A 16,124-nucleotide genomic window follows, 5' to 3' on the forward strand; every position below is an offset into this window, starting at 1 on the left:
TCAGGATCATTAGAAAATCACAGGTAGGTGAGTTTGATCAGGGTTGGAGCTAAACTCTGTAGCGTATTGGCCCTCCAGGGCAAGATTTGAGGAACCCTGATCTAGAGTCTACTGCTTTTATGTCTCATCATAACAAGCCGAATAGACTGATTTGCATGCGTGTGATGACGTCACCCTCCAGGGGTCCTCGAGGAGGCGTGGTTTGGTGACGCATTGCGGCTGGGACTTCATGTAGTGAGCTTGTAGATCAGATGAGATCGGGACGCGTACAGGATCGCAGTTTGGCCGAACGCATGAGCGAATGATCACGCGTGACCGCAGCGCGTCGCTTGCATGCAGATCAACGCCTTGATCATGGCAGAGCCGACGCGTGCGTGAGCCGAGCACTCACTCACCGCCTTCAAGCTGCTGCGCACTTACAGGATTGATCGGATTGGTGTGCGATCCATCGATCGATGAAGATCTGAATCATGTCAAGCGGACAGGACGAGAGCACAGTCCGGGTGGCGCTCAGGTAGGGCACGAGGACTAGTGTGCATTACTGATGTGCATTCACGCACTTGTCACCTGCTGCAGCCAATGCACATGTGCGGCTCAGATCTCACCCTGGAAATAAGAAAACAAAATATGGGTTGCATAAAAAAATTAAGATTTGTTTCCACTCCTTGGTTATTATTAGGCTATATGATAAATTATGTATGTTTGCAAAATTAGTCAAATAAAATTTCTATTACTGTAACACCGTGTCCTAATCATGCAACAATCGCAAGTTTCCAGCAACAAATAATTGCATTGTCTATGATGAAAATCCTGCGCTTCGGGATAAAAGAACAGCCAATCAGGATATTTCATGTGTAATGTACAGTTATGTTGTTGTGATTTTGGACCAATGAGATTTCAGAGTAGGCGGGGCAAACAGGAGCAACGCCACATATAAACTCTCCCTGTACGAAATCTTATACTTCCCTACAATATAGTATGTGAAAATCTGTATGCCAAAATGTCATATTTTTCAAAAACACAGTAGGGAAAAAGTACCCGGATGACCTACTACTTCCAGCAGGATACTGATGGACACTTCACTATCCCATGAGGCCACGGGAGAGGGTTTGTGACTTGCAGTAAATTGATGTAATAAAAATCTGGATTATATTCATACTACTACATCAGCTTCAGCCACGTAACAATGACATTGTTGCTTTTTCAACCAGAAGTGTTACTTTAGTGCTAAGGGTTTCAGGTGTGTGTGTGTGTGTGTGTGTGTGTGTGTGTGTGTCACTGGTTTGAGTGGAGTTCTGTGCTAAAAGTAGACAGTTGACTGACAGATGATCAATGTAAGAAGCGATTTATTGACAAATTTGTTCGTTAGATCTGTGATCAGCCCGTTGTTGCGTTTCAGAAGTCTGCAGAGATGCTTTTTGTTGTTTACCGGTCACAAAGTCAAATAAAATCAGCTAGCTAATAATAATTATATTTCAGTGTGAGTGTCTGGACTGTTTTCTGTTATGGGAAGTTGAACCACAGAACAGATACTGTTTATCGACCAAACTGGTAAATTTGAGACCGTTTCAAAATCTCACAGCCTTTGATTATTAAAATATGATATCAACAGCATCCATTGAAAAACCCATATAGGTTGACAATAACACAAATGACCGTTAATATAATATATACATACAAATACTAGTCTTTATATACAGTATCTCACAGAAGTGAGTACACCCCTCACATTTTTGTAAATATTGTATTATATCTTTTCATGTGACAACACTGAAGAAATGACACTTTGCTACAATGTAAAGTAGTGAGTGTACAGCTTGTATAACAGTGTAAATTTGCTGTTCCCTCAAAATAACTCAACACACAGCCATTAATGTCTAAACCGCTGGCCACAAAAGTGAGTACACCCCTAAGTGAAAATGTCCAAATTGGGCCCAAAGTGTCAATATTTTGTGTGACCACCATTATTTTCCAGCACTGCCTTAACCCTCTTGGACATGGAGCTTTCTTCAGTGTTGTCACATGAAAAGATATAATGAAATATTTACAAAAATGTGAGGGGTGTACTCACTTCTGTGAGATACTGTGTGTGTGTGTGTTTTTAATGTTTTTACACCATTCACACCAGTTTACAAAGCTTTTAACTGAAGTAGAGATGCTTGACAGATTTACTAAACAAGCTCATTGTATGGATATACTGCATATTTATATACAGTAAATAAAGCGCCGCACATATGGGTGCAGTACAATAGATGTGACGTTGGTCAGAGAGGCAGCTGTGGATGACAGTGCCGTTTTCTTCAGTGAGTCAGCAGCTCTCGCATGAGCAAATGTCATTGTGTAAAGAAATAAAAGCCCTGCTCTCATGACTCACAGATACAGATGAAACGACTCTGATGTCCTTCCTCACGTTAATCTAGTTAGTCCACTGATGTCACATTCATAATAAATATTAAATCCATGTTTACAGTGTTTGCAGAAATGCGTAGCCTGTTTAACAAAACATACTTAATATCAACATAAAAGCAGCATATATTTATTAAGTTCAACATTAACAAATAACAAATTACAAGCAACAGAAAGACAAAAGAATAACTTTTCAAATATACATATTTTAAGAAATTAATACTTTTATTCAGCAAGTTAATTTATTTGATCAAAAGTGACAGTCAAGATATTTATAATGTTATAAAAGATTTGTATTTCAAATCAAAGAATCCTGAAGTCATCAAAGAATCCTGAAAAAAAAGTAGAGAATCACCATTTCCACAAAAATATTAAGCAGAGCAACATGTTTCTTGAGCACCAAACTCAAAATAAATTTGCTTTTAAATATATATTAAAACAAAAAATGTAAAATATTATTTTAATAACATATGACAATATTACTGTTTTTGTTTTTCTACTCTTACTACTTTTTTTATCGAATAAATGCAACCTTGGTGTGCATTTCTTTTAAAAAAAACATTAAAAAAATTGGTAACACTTTATAATAAGGTTCCATTAGTTAACATGAACCAACAATGAAAAATTCCTTTAAAGCATCAGTTAATCTTAGTTAATGTTAATGTACTAATCCATTTTAAAAGCCAATAATGTATATTGTTTAATGAACCTGAGCTTACATGAACTCACAATGAATGATTGTATTTTTTATTAAGTAACATTATCAAATATTCATACATACTGTAACAAATGCAGACCTGCCAACCTGTACGCATTTTGACCTCAAAGTACGCTGGTAATTTGCCATGCAGATTATAAAATGCTAAACAATAAATTGAAATAAAATCGAAATCCCTATATGGCTTAGTGATTTGAAAATATTTTGATGTGCTGTCTCAGAGTGAAGAGTTCCAGAATTGTTCAGGCGCGTGGTCTGTGCTCACTGCTCACACACGCTGCGTTTTTCCGTCTCGGAGCGGCTCACTTCACTGCTGCTCCACACAGACTCATTTGGTGTGAGTTTGTGCCACTTGTAACGTGCACTTGACTGCAAAATGCGCAAACATTTCGGTTACACTTTATTTCGATAGTCCACTTTAGACATTCTATTAACTATAAGTAACTTTGTAACAACATGTCAACTAATTCTCATTAATTTGCAACTACATGTCTACTGACTCTCAGAGTAGACCGTTAGGGTAGGTTTAGGGTTAGTAGAGTAAGTTGACAAAGAAAGTGTTAGAAGATATTAAGCAGACAGTCTACTAATACTCTACTAACTGCTAGTTGACATGTAGTTGCAAAGTTACTTACTGTTAATAGAATGTCTAAAGTGGACTATCGAAATAAAGTGTTACCAACATTTCCTCTGATTTGTGATGAGAATTGTTTATAAATCAGCGTTTACCATGGTTTAACCATGTACTGTACTGTAGTAAGTGTTTTGTTTTTTTTTGGCAGAATGAAGAAGTTAAAGACAGACATACAGAAAAATATGAGTATCGTCCTAGTTTTGGTTAGATTATGACCAGTTTTTACTCTAAAATACTGCCTTAAAGGATTAGTTCTGTCAGGACCACTATCGTCAAAGATTACAATTAGCATACATTTTAGGTTGGGTTTGGTATGGTTCTGTTCTGGGCAACACTCCCTGCCCATCCACGCAGCCTAGCATGGATAGGAACAGGGAGAGCATAAATAACCCCCCAAGGGTAAACTGAACAGAACCAACATTAATGACTAATGTAGCAGATATCATCAATGTTCTAAGTGATTATTTTATATATCAACATAATTCAATGGTCTGACTCGAGAAGAAATATCCAGTGCCAAGTACTGTCTGGATGAGAGGAGGAGTTGGGGATGGAGGTGGGTGATTAGCTCCGGAGCGAAGCGATAGCTGCTGAATAATGACTGAAAAGACCTTATAAAGGGAAATGATTGGCATCGTATTCCTATAGGTAGACGTGGATCAGCTGATGCAAGCTTGACTAACGTGACCTGCCAGAACTAACGCTACGCTCCATTTCTGTCAGGACCACTATCGTCAAAGATAACTTACAATAAACATACATTTTAGGTTGGGGGTGTAGTTCTGTTCTGGGCAACACTCCCTGCACATCCATGCAGCCTAGCATGGATAGGAGCAGGGAGAGCATAAATAACCCCCCAAAACAAACCATATGCCGAACGCCCCCCCAACCACATGTTGACAGCAATCTAACCTAAAATGCATTACGGAAGGAGAGTGGCGGCGAAGGGGTGCTCTTCTGCTATGAGCAGCTAAGAAGAGCAGCAAGCCCCTTACTGGAGGAGTGTAGCAGCGAAGGGGTGCTCTTCTTTATAAGCAGCAAACCCCTTTAATGTAGTACCTGAAAGATTAAAGATGCAGAAAACCCACTAGAATTGCAGTCTACTTTGCCAGTTTGCACCAAACACAGCGTACTGCAGCCGTAGAAGCGAGCAAATGAACTGGTTCAGAGATCGCAGATTCTACCTGGCCTAAAGCTTTAGCATCCATTTAAAAACTCTATAAAAACAGCATATAACTCAATAAATCAACTCATAAGTGTACAGGTTTGTCGCCTCCCATTGACATTTGCGCTCATTGTGATACAAGTCCAATCTGATAACCCACGTGCGTATAGACAAAATTCCTTACCAATACACCCAATAGCTTTATGCAACAAGCATGTTGCTTGCTTAATCACAGCATGTTGCAGTGGTCAGAGAAACCCAATAACCAGATGAGCCATAAGCAGCAAGCATATTTCAAGAACAGTTAGATGGCCTTAAACAACATTAGCTTCTTGCTGTTGCAAGTTTACCCGGATACCAGCACTTGCAGTAACAACCAATAGCTTAAAGCAACAAGCAGGTCTAGCAACAAACACGATACTGACACTTGATAAGCCTTAACAAGTAAGCAAAATCCCAATAGCTTTAAAGCAAAGACTTTTTGAAATGGCATAAACTGGGGCAGCATGCCCTTACAGAAGAGAGAAGCAGCGAAGGGGTGCTCTTCTTTAATAAGCAGCTGAGAAGAGCAACATGCCCCTTTAATGCAGTACAGCATAAGGTCAGTACTCGAAATTTAGGCAACAGGCATTTTGCCCTTATCCAGATAAACGTTTGCATTAATAACCTTAGTAGCAAAAATCTACATACTGCACGTTAAGTATCAAGCACGTTAACGATAGCTTTAAGCAACAGCATATCACTGACTAAATCACAGCGTGTTAGAAATAATAGTCGGATAAGTTAATGAAACCGCATTCCCAAAACTAGATGAGCCTGAAGCAGCAAGCCTATTTCATATCAGACAGCCTTAAACAACATATTTAAAACAAGGCTCGCTGTGGTGGTAAGTTTAACTGGGTAATGTTACCAGCGTGTCAAAATACGACAGCATGCCTAGCAAACATGTTACTGAACAACTAGCCTTAAACAATGAGCAATATTTGACGATAGCATATTTGACAACATAGCATTAGGCAATGAGAATGAAATAAGAAACTTAGCTTAGCTTCGTGAAGACATTCAGAGATGAAAAGAGGGTGAAATGGCCAGTTGTCATGTGGATGCTTTAACGCTTTTTCATATCTTGCTTCGTCCAGCGGGGAAAGCAGATCTTGTGTTAAAGTGTTGTTGATGCAGTCACATTAGCACAACTTCAGCGATGAATTGCGGGCAAAAAGTCTGTCAATTGTGAGAAGCGGTGCTCGCTCAGGTCACTTGCAAGTCTATCGACTTATCAATCAATCAACGCGGCGAGTTCGCTTTCAAGTTCACGAACTTGAATCTGGTGATACTCTGTGGGAAATAAACCCTTGTCGCAAAATTCCTTATTGAACGCATCCTATAGAGGTGAAATTCGCCATCTGATTAGCTCCGGAGCGAAGCGATAGCTGCTGAATAATGACTGAAAGGTCCTTATAAAGGGAATTATGATTGGCGTCGTATTCCTATAGGTAGACGTGGATCAGCTGATGCGAGCTTGACTATCGTGACCTGCCAGAACTAACGCTACGCTCCATTTCTGTTCCAGAATAAAATCTCCTGATAATTTACTCGCCCCTATGTCGTTCAAGATGTTCATGTCTTTCTGTCTTCAGTCGCAAAGAAATGAAGGTTTTTGAGGAAAACATTCCAGGATTTTTCTTAAGTAGACTTCAATGGAGATCAACGGGTTGAAGGATCCAAAGTGCAGTTTCAGTGCAGCTTCAAAAGGCTCGACAAGATCCCAGCCAAGGAATAAGAGTCTTATCTAGTGAAACCATCTGTCATTTTCTAAAAAAAAATAATGTATATACTCTTTAACCAAAACCCTGTGTCCTGTCCCGTCACACTGATGGTAAGGTTGGCAGGTCTGCAAATGTATTTCTCATTGTTAGTTAATGCATTAAATAAGGTTAACTAAGGAAGCTTATTGCAAAGTGTTACCAAAAAAGCTTACAGACACCTTTGAACGGTGTATAGATGATAATAATATTGTATTATTCAATTAAAATGTCTAATTCCCAAATTAATTGACGAACATTGATGTTCCAATAACATAACATGGTGTTTCCACCTAAGAGAACGTCTCTCGTTATTTCCACTGGTACTCATTTTTTTCTAGATGTTATGCATTTGAGCAGAAGCTGATGTGTCAACAGAATGGAGACCTCTCCAGTTTGTCTATGGTGACCCCAGTGAGGGTCACATCCTTCAGACACAGGAACTATGCACCCGTAGACTGCAGCAGCCGCATGTGGACATGTTCCCGGTTTGCGGCAGGAACGGAATCTCTGCTCTGTAATTGTAGTTTGTCTAGAAAGCAACAATATTATGCAGAACAGACATGTGGTAGTTTTACCACATTCACCACACCCAGCGAAATGCGCTTCACTTCCTGCATGCTTGAGTTCTTGCATTCTGTGCCTTTTCGTTGTGTATCTGTTTGTTTGGTTTAAACCAATTTTTACTTCATTCTATCAAATTCCCTCAAGCTCAAATGTCTATGAATAAACACTTGGGTCGTGTGCTGCACTTAAAGTCCAATCTATGTCTATATCTAGAGCACATTAAGCTAAGATGTCATCATATACTGTTTCTAAATGCGTTTCAGTCTCTTCTCATTATGGGTCACTGAGGTAAGAGATAACTACAGGAACAGTGAGGGGGCATGATCAAATGTGTTCATGTTTTTAAAACAGATGTATGTAGACTGGATGTTGAGAGTGGTGTTTGACTGTGCTGTTGGATCAGTGTTGGTTTTTAGGAGAGCTTCTGTCAACACATCACGCCTCAATGCCTATGGAATGCAAACGTTACTCTAGACTTACTGCTAGTTTCCACCTTATCACGTTCATCTTTGTATTTTTAGTTCAGTAACCTTCCAATCACTGCTGAATCCATGTCACTTTATTTGATAATGTAATTTGAACAAGAACAAATACATCATATTGCTTATCATGATGGAAAGTAAACCATTTCATTGGTAATTTGAATGGCAGTAATGATCTGGGGTGTGTTTTTGGGAAACGCACCCCTGGTCTGAAGTGCTGTTGTTACTGATTTTACTCAAATATACAGTACACTACTGTGTGTTCCTGTATTTGTTGTTGGTCGTTTTTGATGAAATTTTTTTCAAAATTTCAAAAGTTTATTGAGATGAATGTGAAGTACTATACTTTGTGAGAACTCAACACAACTTAATGGGAGACATATCAGAGTCCTCAAAGAGGACAAATTGTTGGTGTGCGTCTCGCTGGCGCATCTGTGACCAGGACAGCCAGTCTTCATGGCGTATCATGAGTAATGTCAGCATACCAACATGAAGTATGAACCACATCCAACAGGAGTAACAGTCGACACAAGAAGCTGCCCAAAATGGATGTATCCAAAAATAAAAAATAAAACCACAGCTGCCCAACTCAATGCAGAATTGAATGCGCACCTTGACTCTCCTGTTTCCAACAAAACTGTCCATCGGGAACTCCACACAGGCTCAGTATTCATGGTCAGGCTACTATAGCCAAACCGTGATGAATAAACTTATTGTCTCCCAAAAGAAAGAATTGACTCTGTACAGCCTGAATGAGTCGTCAGTAATTCGAATCCCACTTCCATGACTGCTACACGTCATGGGGTAAGACATTTGCATAATTCCCCCCTATGTTCTACGTTGGCCGGCCGTGAACAACTTGACCCCGCCCACAAACACGTAATTTTACTGACGACTGCTTCTCTAATTTCGGGGAGTTCAACGTGGGATTCACAAAATGCTTGCTCTTGAAAGCTGGCTCAGTACCCTGTTTATTTGGACCAGCTGGCTCCATTGAATCAAAACCTATATGTATGATAAATAATAGATGTTTATATATTCTATCGAGCGTGGAAAATACTGAACTGTGGCAATGGGTGTATTGTTTCTGACACGTGCTGTATGTGGTAGACCAATCACAACAGACTGGGCTATCTGACCTATCAGAGCAGAGTAGGCTCAGGGAAAGGAGGGGTTTAGAGAGACTGAATCTTAGAACTGCTTCGAACGAATCGTTTGCGAATCGCTGGAAAATTAGGTGATATTACATATTTTGCGATAACGTTTTTTTTTTTTTTTACTTTGCATGCATGTAATCCTATTGTAGGAGACTCCCAAAACACTATTAGGAGCCTTAAAATGGCGTAATAGGGGCACTTTAAAATTTAATTTATTCCTGTGATGGCAAAGCTGAAATGCACCTATCTGACAGCTCTAGACACTTCTGCTGTACTGTGGGACAAAATGGCAACAAGTCAAATGCATTTGGATTGAGTTTGACGTAGTGCTCTAGTTAAAGAACAAAGAACGCTCTCTCTCGCTTGAAAACCCTAGTTTTACCCCTCGTACCTGTTGCCCTCTGCCTTTTCATGCTCTTCCAAATGTCTCGGAGACTGTGATTTCACTAGAAAAGTTTGATAAACTGCCAAGACAGAAAAGAACAGGCTGATTATTTCAGACAGACTGTTCTGCTGTATCCCACAATGCATCTGGGTCCATCTGATATCTGTTTACTCCCATTATATCTCATACTGTATTTAGGGCTGGTTCTCCCTTGAGTGGGTCTCGGGGGGCCTGTGGGACTGAATTAAGCCGGCACTCTCATCTCTTGGCTCTCACACATGTTGCAATTGTGTATGTGCTCACAAACTCATGCTGTGAAAAGCTGTGGCGCCTCATTGCACTGCATCAATAGCCTGTGTCACATAGAGACCACTGGCTTATTCCTGCTATGCACATTCTCATCTCCCCATCACATTTTCATTACAATATTAAACTATTAATATTTAGAAATGAACAATGCAATACAGTCTGGATTTCGGTCAATATTGTGCATATTTCCCATGTTTTATATTTAGATTACCATTTGGTGTCATTGAAAACTCACTTCAAGTTATTCTTCAAAAACATTAATTATTTAATAACACTTAACTGTAAGATTTAATAAACCTCAAAATTAATTTTGTTCAGTATACTTTGGGATAGCATTTTGAAAATATATATATTTTTTTTTATTCCATTATAGTACTTAAAATGATTGATTGTTTTATTTTTAGTTTGTATTGACAAAATAGCCATTAATCAGCTATCAACCATAACATGGCAATAATTATCAGCTTATTCAAATTATTGATTCGCTAACGCCCCATTCACACGGGCGTCAGCGTCAACGCCTCTCATTTACTTTGAATGGAGTGATGTCAAGTGTTGGCGAAATTAATTGTGGGTCCATCGCGTCGGGTCCGTTGCTCGCGGCAGACGTTGAAAACTTCAACTTTTCAAGCGCCAATACAGGCGTCAGCCAATCAGATCGCCTTATGCAAATACCCTAGCGCAGACGCTAGCCAATCGTGTTCATGCAACACCAGAAGACTAATGTGATTGGCTGTTGTCACTATGACGGTCGCGTCAGCACCAAGCTCCAGAAACGCCCTCCGTCAAGCGTTAACGCTGACGCCCCCTGTGAATGGGGCGTAAAATGGATATAATATTAGTTTTCATGTATCTCAATTAATTGAACATGGGGTGAATTTTCAGAGCCCCGTCTACAAGATGTATCTATGACCTTAAATGGTCAGTCTTCTCTGACTGGTGTGTAGCACGGAACGAGGACCCGTCCTCTTGCTTATAGCACGGTGCTATTGGATGCATTCCCCATAAGCATCAGTGATACAATGCTCATTCCCTTATCTCAGGGAACCAAGGTTACGTTAGTAACTGGAGTGTTTGTTTTTGCTTGATGATGGTTTTTAATAAGCTACATATTCCAATTGAAATATTGCTGGAAATAGCTCAGCAGCTCTACAGATTTGTGTGGTAGGTTAACACACAAAGTCACAATTTTATAGAATACCCAAAAATCCAAATAATGCTGAACAGAGCAGCATTGCTTATTAATTATAAAACAAACCACAGGCTTGTTTTTAAAGCAACATGTCCTTTATAACAGTTGTCACTGTCAGGGACTGCTGACAAGGATGGACTGTTTTGTCATTATTGTTTACTGTCAGAAACATGAATGTGGATACTAATAATCATTCATTTGAGCTGAAAGTCAAAGATAGCTGTGAACTCAGACATGAGTGCGTGTGAATGAGGAATTAAGGTTAAACAGCAGTAGATCCAGTAGTGGCCTACATTCTGTCCCAGGGCAGAAAAAACGCATTCTCTCACTCAGTCATGACAGACACAGAGAGAGACAGAGAGCTCTGGTGCTGTGGTGATTCCTGCATAATGCAAGACTGTCCATCCATACCAAATCCAACAAATTCCTTCTCTCTTTCTCTTTCGGTGGTATACATTGATATGGTCTTAGTCTGATGCTAGAATTTTATTTGTTGCACTTTTCGTGATTCCTGTCATCTGTTCTTTCATCTAAAGGTTTGGTTTGTAATTTTGGAAGGGAAAGATGATCCAGGTTTCTCATAAAATGCAGCCAGGAGTAGTGAAAGGCTGTCTAGTGATCACGCTTTAATAATTTATACAGACTATATGAAGCTGCCTCAGGGATGCGAACATGGCAGGCGGAGACTTGTCTACAGACGTCTGATTTCAGGAAGACGTGAACACTCATTCTGTTCTTAGTAATTGTGGGATTAATAGTAGAGTGTTTTAACTGGCATTGTAATCATTGGTGTGATGAGTTCAAAGATTTGTCTGTAAATTGCTGTTAATATCTTTGATATTAATATGGGAAAGATTAACATTTTGGGATAGGGTTAGAAAATGTTATGAATTGCTTCCTGAAAAAGAACACGTTAAATCTTATGCAATTGTGATATTCATATTTCCATAGGTTGACATGGTATACTGAGTATCGAACATTTAGTTTTATTGGATATTTGGTATGCAGTTATATTTATAATATGTAATTTCATTTCAGAATTATGCTTGTTAGTTTAGCTGTCTGTGGAGTTAGCCAGAGCATTATTTTTTATATAATATAAACATTACTGTTTGTATTGTTTTATTGTTTATGCCATTAGTTATTTACTGGCTCGGGCCTATGGGCGCAGTCAGGCTTAGCCGAAAAAAAATAACACGGGGCTTTCGCCTTGTGACCTCACCACCTGCAAGGGGAAGATTTAGGGGAATGATGCAATATACAATGAACAGCAGGTGGAGAAAGGGTCCTGAAGATGGGACTTTTGTTGCATAAACTAAGTTTTGGTACATGGAATGTGACCTCTCTGGTGGGGAAGGAGTAGGAGTTGGAGCAGGAGGTTGAGCAATACCAGCTAGACATAGATGGCCTCACCTACACACACAGCTCGGGCTCTGGAACCAAACACCTAGATAGGGATTGGGCTCGCTCCTTCTCTGCAGTCGGCCAGGATGATCTAGAGGGCATCTAGAGGGTGTGGGAACACTCACAAGCCAACTCTGCGCCATGGTTATGAAGTTTAACTCCATAGACAAGAGGGTCACCACATGAATTTGTGTCACAGAGGGGAAGATTCTGACTGTGTTCTGTGCTTACATGCCAAACCACACTTCAGAGTGTCCAGCCTTTTTGGAGACCCTGGGTGGGGCCCTGGAAGGGGTACCACCTAGGTACTCTGTAGTACTACGGGGCGTCTTCAAAGCTCATGTTGGTGATGACGAAGAGACCTGGAAGGGAGTGGTATTGTGTTGTTGGAATTCTGTGCTCAGAATGGATTGGCCATAACAAACTCCATGTTTCAACATAAGGTGGTTCATATGTGTACCTAGTACCAGACCACTTTATGACAAAGGTCTATGATTGAATTTGTTGTTGTCCGAGTTGTTCAAAGCTTTTATTGTGGAATTTGAGCTGTTGCAGGAAGGTTGTTGGTGCCTGTCACCGTGGCAGACCATCAGATGGCTTAGGTGAGGAAGTATAGGCTGGTCCAAGCTGTTTAAGTCAGGATGGAAACTTTCTTACCTTGCCAGGTGATATTACCCACTTTGAGTAGGGAATTAATTTTCTCAGAAGGGTGTCTGAGCTAACCTTGAGAGACAGGGTGACTGCATATTTACACTGCACGTGTCTGTGGCACGTAATGGCTCCGACGCAGCCACCGGAGCTGATCATGGCCACTCTAGTCAATGATTGTGTTTTCACCACATCCACAGCAATATCACCCTGTTACCAAAGACTGGTTGCCCTCTGAAGCTAATCAGGGTTCAACCTGGTCAGTACCTAGATGGGAGACCTCCTGGGAAAACTAGGTTGCTGCTGGATAAGGGTGTTCGTGAGACCAGCAGGGGGTGCTCACCCTGTGGTCTGTGTGGGTCCTAATGCCCCATTATTGTGATGGGGACACTATACTGAAAAAAGCACCGTCCTTTGGATGAGACGCTAAACCGAGACTCTCTGTGGTCATTAAAACATCATATGGCCAAATTCCCTCCCACTGGCTCTTGTCAATCATGGCCTCCTAATAATCTCCATCCACTGAATTGGCTCACTCTCTCTCTCCTCTCCACCTGTTGCTGGTGTGTGGTTAGCACACTGGTGCTGTTGTACTGTGGCTGCCGTCGCATCATCCAGGTAGATGCTGCACACTGGTGCTGGTCGAGGAGACCCCCTCATATGATTGTAAAGTGCTTTGGGTGTACAGCAATACACAATAATGCGCTGTATAAATGATTAATTCATTCATTCATATACCAGCCGTGCCACGTCACGTTTCAGAAGCGGCTCTCTGCGGCACTTCGCTAAAGATAGGCTACCTGGGCTATTTTTGATGGACGCCGCATAGTAAATACAAAATAAAAATATCTGTCATATTTCACATCATTATATCCTTGCCAGCTACAAATCTTTTATCCTTGTCGTTTATAGCTGGACTTTTTAGTGTATTAACTTTGAAGTCTACAGCACAACTAGGGCTGGGGAAAAAATCTAATGTGATTTTCATACGAATCTCGTCAGTAAAGCCGCTCCTGTGATTAGTAGTAAATCTCCAGCATGTGCTTTCAGATGGAGCGGCATTTACTACACACAGCCGTAGTTCACTGACAAGCTACACAAAATCGTGTTCAAAATCGCAGGTGATTCATTGCCGATAATGAACGTGATTTTGTGTAGCTTGTCAGTGAACCACGGCTGTGTGTAGTAAATGCCGCTCCATCTGAAAGCACGTGCTGGAGATTTACTACTAATCACAGGAGCGGCTTTACTGACGAGATGTGCATGAAAATCGCATTCGATTTTTTGCACAGCCCTAAGCACAACAAAGTAGGACATGACAAAAACACAACACTAAACAGAATTAAACAGGACAAAACAAGCATTTAGCCAACTTACCCATGTTAGAACACAAAAAAATCAAGAAAAACAACATTGGACAGGCAAATCACGTGAATCCTGTCGCTTCACTTCTCAAATGCTGCTGGTGTGAGTTGGCACCGCATGGAGGATGGAACAAAACCTTGTCGGAGCCGTAATGCACCGCAGATGCGTGCAGTGTACATAAGGGGTGAGAAGCTCTGACATCTGGGAGAGACTCGGAATAGTGCCAGTTGAGGTGGTTCAGGCATCTGGTTAGGATGCCTTCTGGACACCTTCCAGTGGAGGTGTTTCAGTCATGTCCAACTGGGAAGAGACCAGGGTTGGACCTAGGACATGCTGGACTGGGAACACCTTGGGATCCCTCGGGAGCACCTGGGAGAAGTTGCCAGAGGACATGTGAGCGGCCCTACTTAGCCTGCTGTCACTGTGATTGGGTCCCAGATAAGCAGCAGGGGAATGAATGGATGGATGGATAAAAGTGTTTATTTAGTTCAGTGTTTATCACAATGTTTCAAATGTTCTGAATTATGTGATGTTGTTCTGCTTTAAAACACAAACAATACAGATTTTACAGACTGGCTCCAACCCATCCTCTGATTATGTGTCTCTCACCCACATATCTGTCTCTCTCTGGTGTTCAGTACAGGACAGATCCAGTACCAAACACGCACACAATCGTCTCTCTGTGCTGCTGTCAGTGAATTGTGCTCTGAACAAAAGTGTCTCTCACAGTCAGAGTGAAAGCTCAGCCTCTGCTGTCAGGTGCGCCACAGAAAGTGACATCAGTGTCTCTTTTTAGAGGTGTTTACTAGGCCATGCAAGCCTCACTTTTATTGCTGATTGGTGGTTTGAACAAACCATACTGCTAAGTATTAAACTGTGTGCTACAGACATGAATGATATCTCAAATCACGTGGCTTGTTAAAGAGAGGTGGGGTGTTACTTTTCTGAGTGATTGGACTAACAATTTTTGCCTGGTAAACAATAAGATGAAAGCGGGATCAGAGCAATATTTGAAAGAAGGACCAGAGCCATATTTAAAGACCAGAATATCATAGAGACCTGTAGAGATTGACCAGTACTGATTTTTTATTTATTTATTTTTAATAAAGCAATAAGCCCCAAGAAGCCGTGGTTTACAGTGAATTTATAACAGCTAAGGGGCGTTGTTAGGCACGATGCGAAGCGGAGTTATAAACAGCTTTCAACGTGGCTCAGCCAATCAGAATCAAGGACCGGAACTATCTGTTTTGTAATGAAGCAATAAGCACCAAGAAGCCGTGGTTTACAGTGAATTTATAACAGCTAAGGGTTCTTAGGCATGACGCGAATAAATTCAGTGTAATCCACGGCTTCATGGGGCTTATTGCTTTTATAAAACGGTTATTCCATATACGTAGTAAGGTTTCACAAAATAAAACGGAGCAAATAAAGTGTTATGATATTAATAAAAACAGTATTCTTCCGGCAAACAATGTAGTTCTTCAGAATCAGTTGTGGTTCCAACAAAGTGGTTGCAGAGAAACACACAGAAGTAAACAAAGGTGTATGTTTGTAGAGTAATTTACAACAGCTTCGAACCAATCAGAATCAAGGACCGGAACTATCCGTTTTATAATACAGGTTACGGTATTTGATTTATGTGTCCCTGAGTTTTTTATTTGTTTTTTAATGTCAAGCTAAAACGGCATATCAAAAATGTATGTAAAACATCACATTTGAGCATTAATGGCTGTTAAAGGTTTTTTTTTTACGTTAAGTTTATCAAGTAATATGATGTTCAAGTTGGTCACCAAGTTGTGGATCTGATTCTACCAAAATTATATCCTATATCCTATGTTATATATATATATATATATATATATATATATATATATATATATGAGACATGTT

At 40.4% G+C, this 16,124-nt stretch overlaps 1 protein-coding gene across 1 annotated transcript in view; it reads left to right on the top strand.

Annotated features, from left to right (window-relative positions):
• Window positions 1-225: 225 nt before the first annotated feature.
• The window catches only part of kif21a (kinesin family member 21A), a 65,185-nt gene continuing 49,286 nt past the window's right edge, over window positions 226-16,124 (top strand). Inside the window, exon 1 of the mRNA XM_016238548.1 lies at window positions 226-514. Coding sequence (XP_016094034.1) covers window positions 471-514 — 44 coding nt within the window. The 5' untranslated portion in view covers window positions 226-470. The remainder of the gene's footprint in view (window positions 515-16,124) is intronic.

Source organism: Sinocyclocheilus grahami, unplaced genomic scaffold (genome assembly GCF_001515645.1).
Source record: "Sinocyclocheilus grahami isolate Dianchi unplaced genomic scaffold, SAMN03320097.WGS_v1.1 scaffold543.1, whole genome shotgun sequence".
NCBI classification, from domain to species: Eukaryota; Metazoa; Chordata; class Actinopteri; order Cypriniformes; family Cyprinidae; genus Sinocyclocheilus; species Sinocyclocheilus grahami.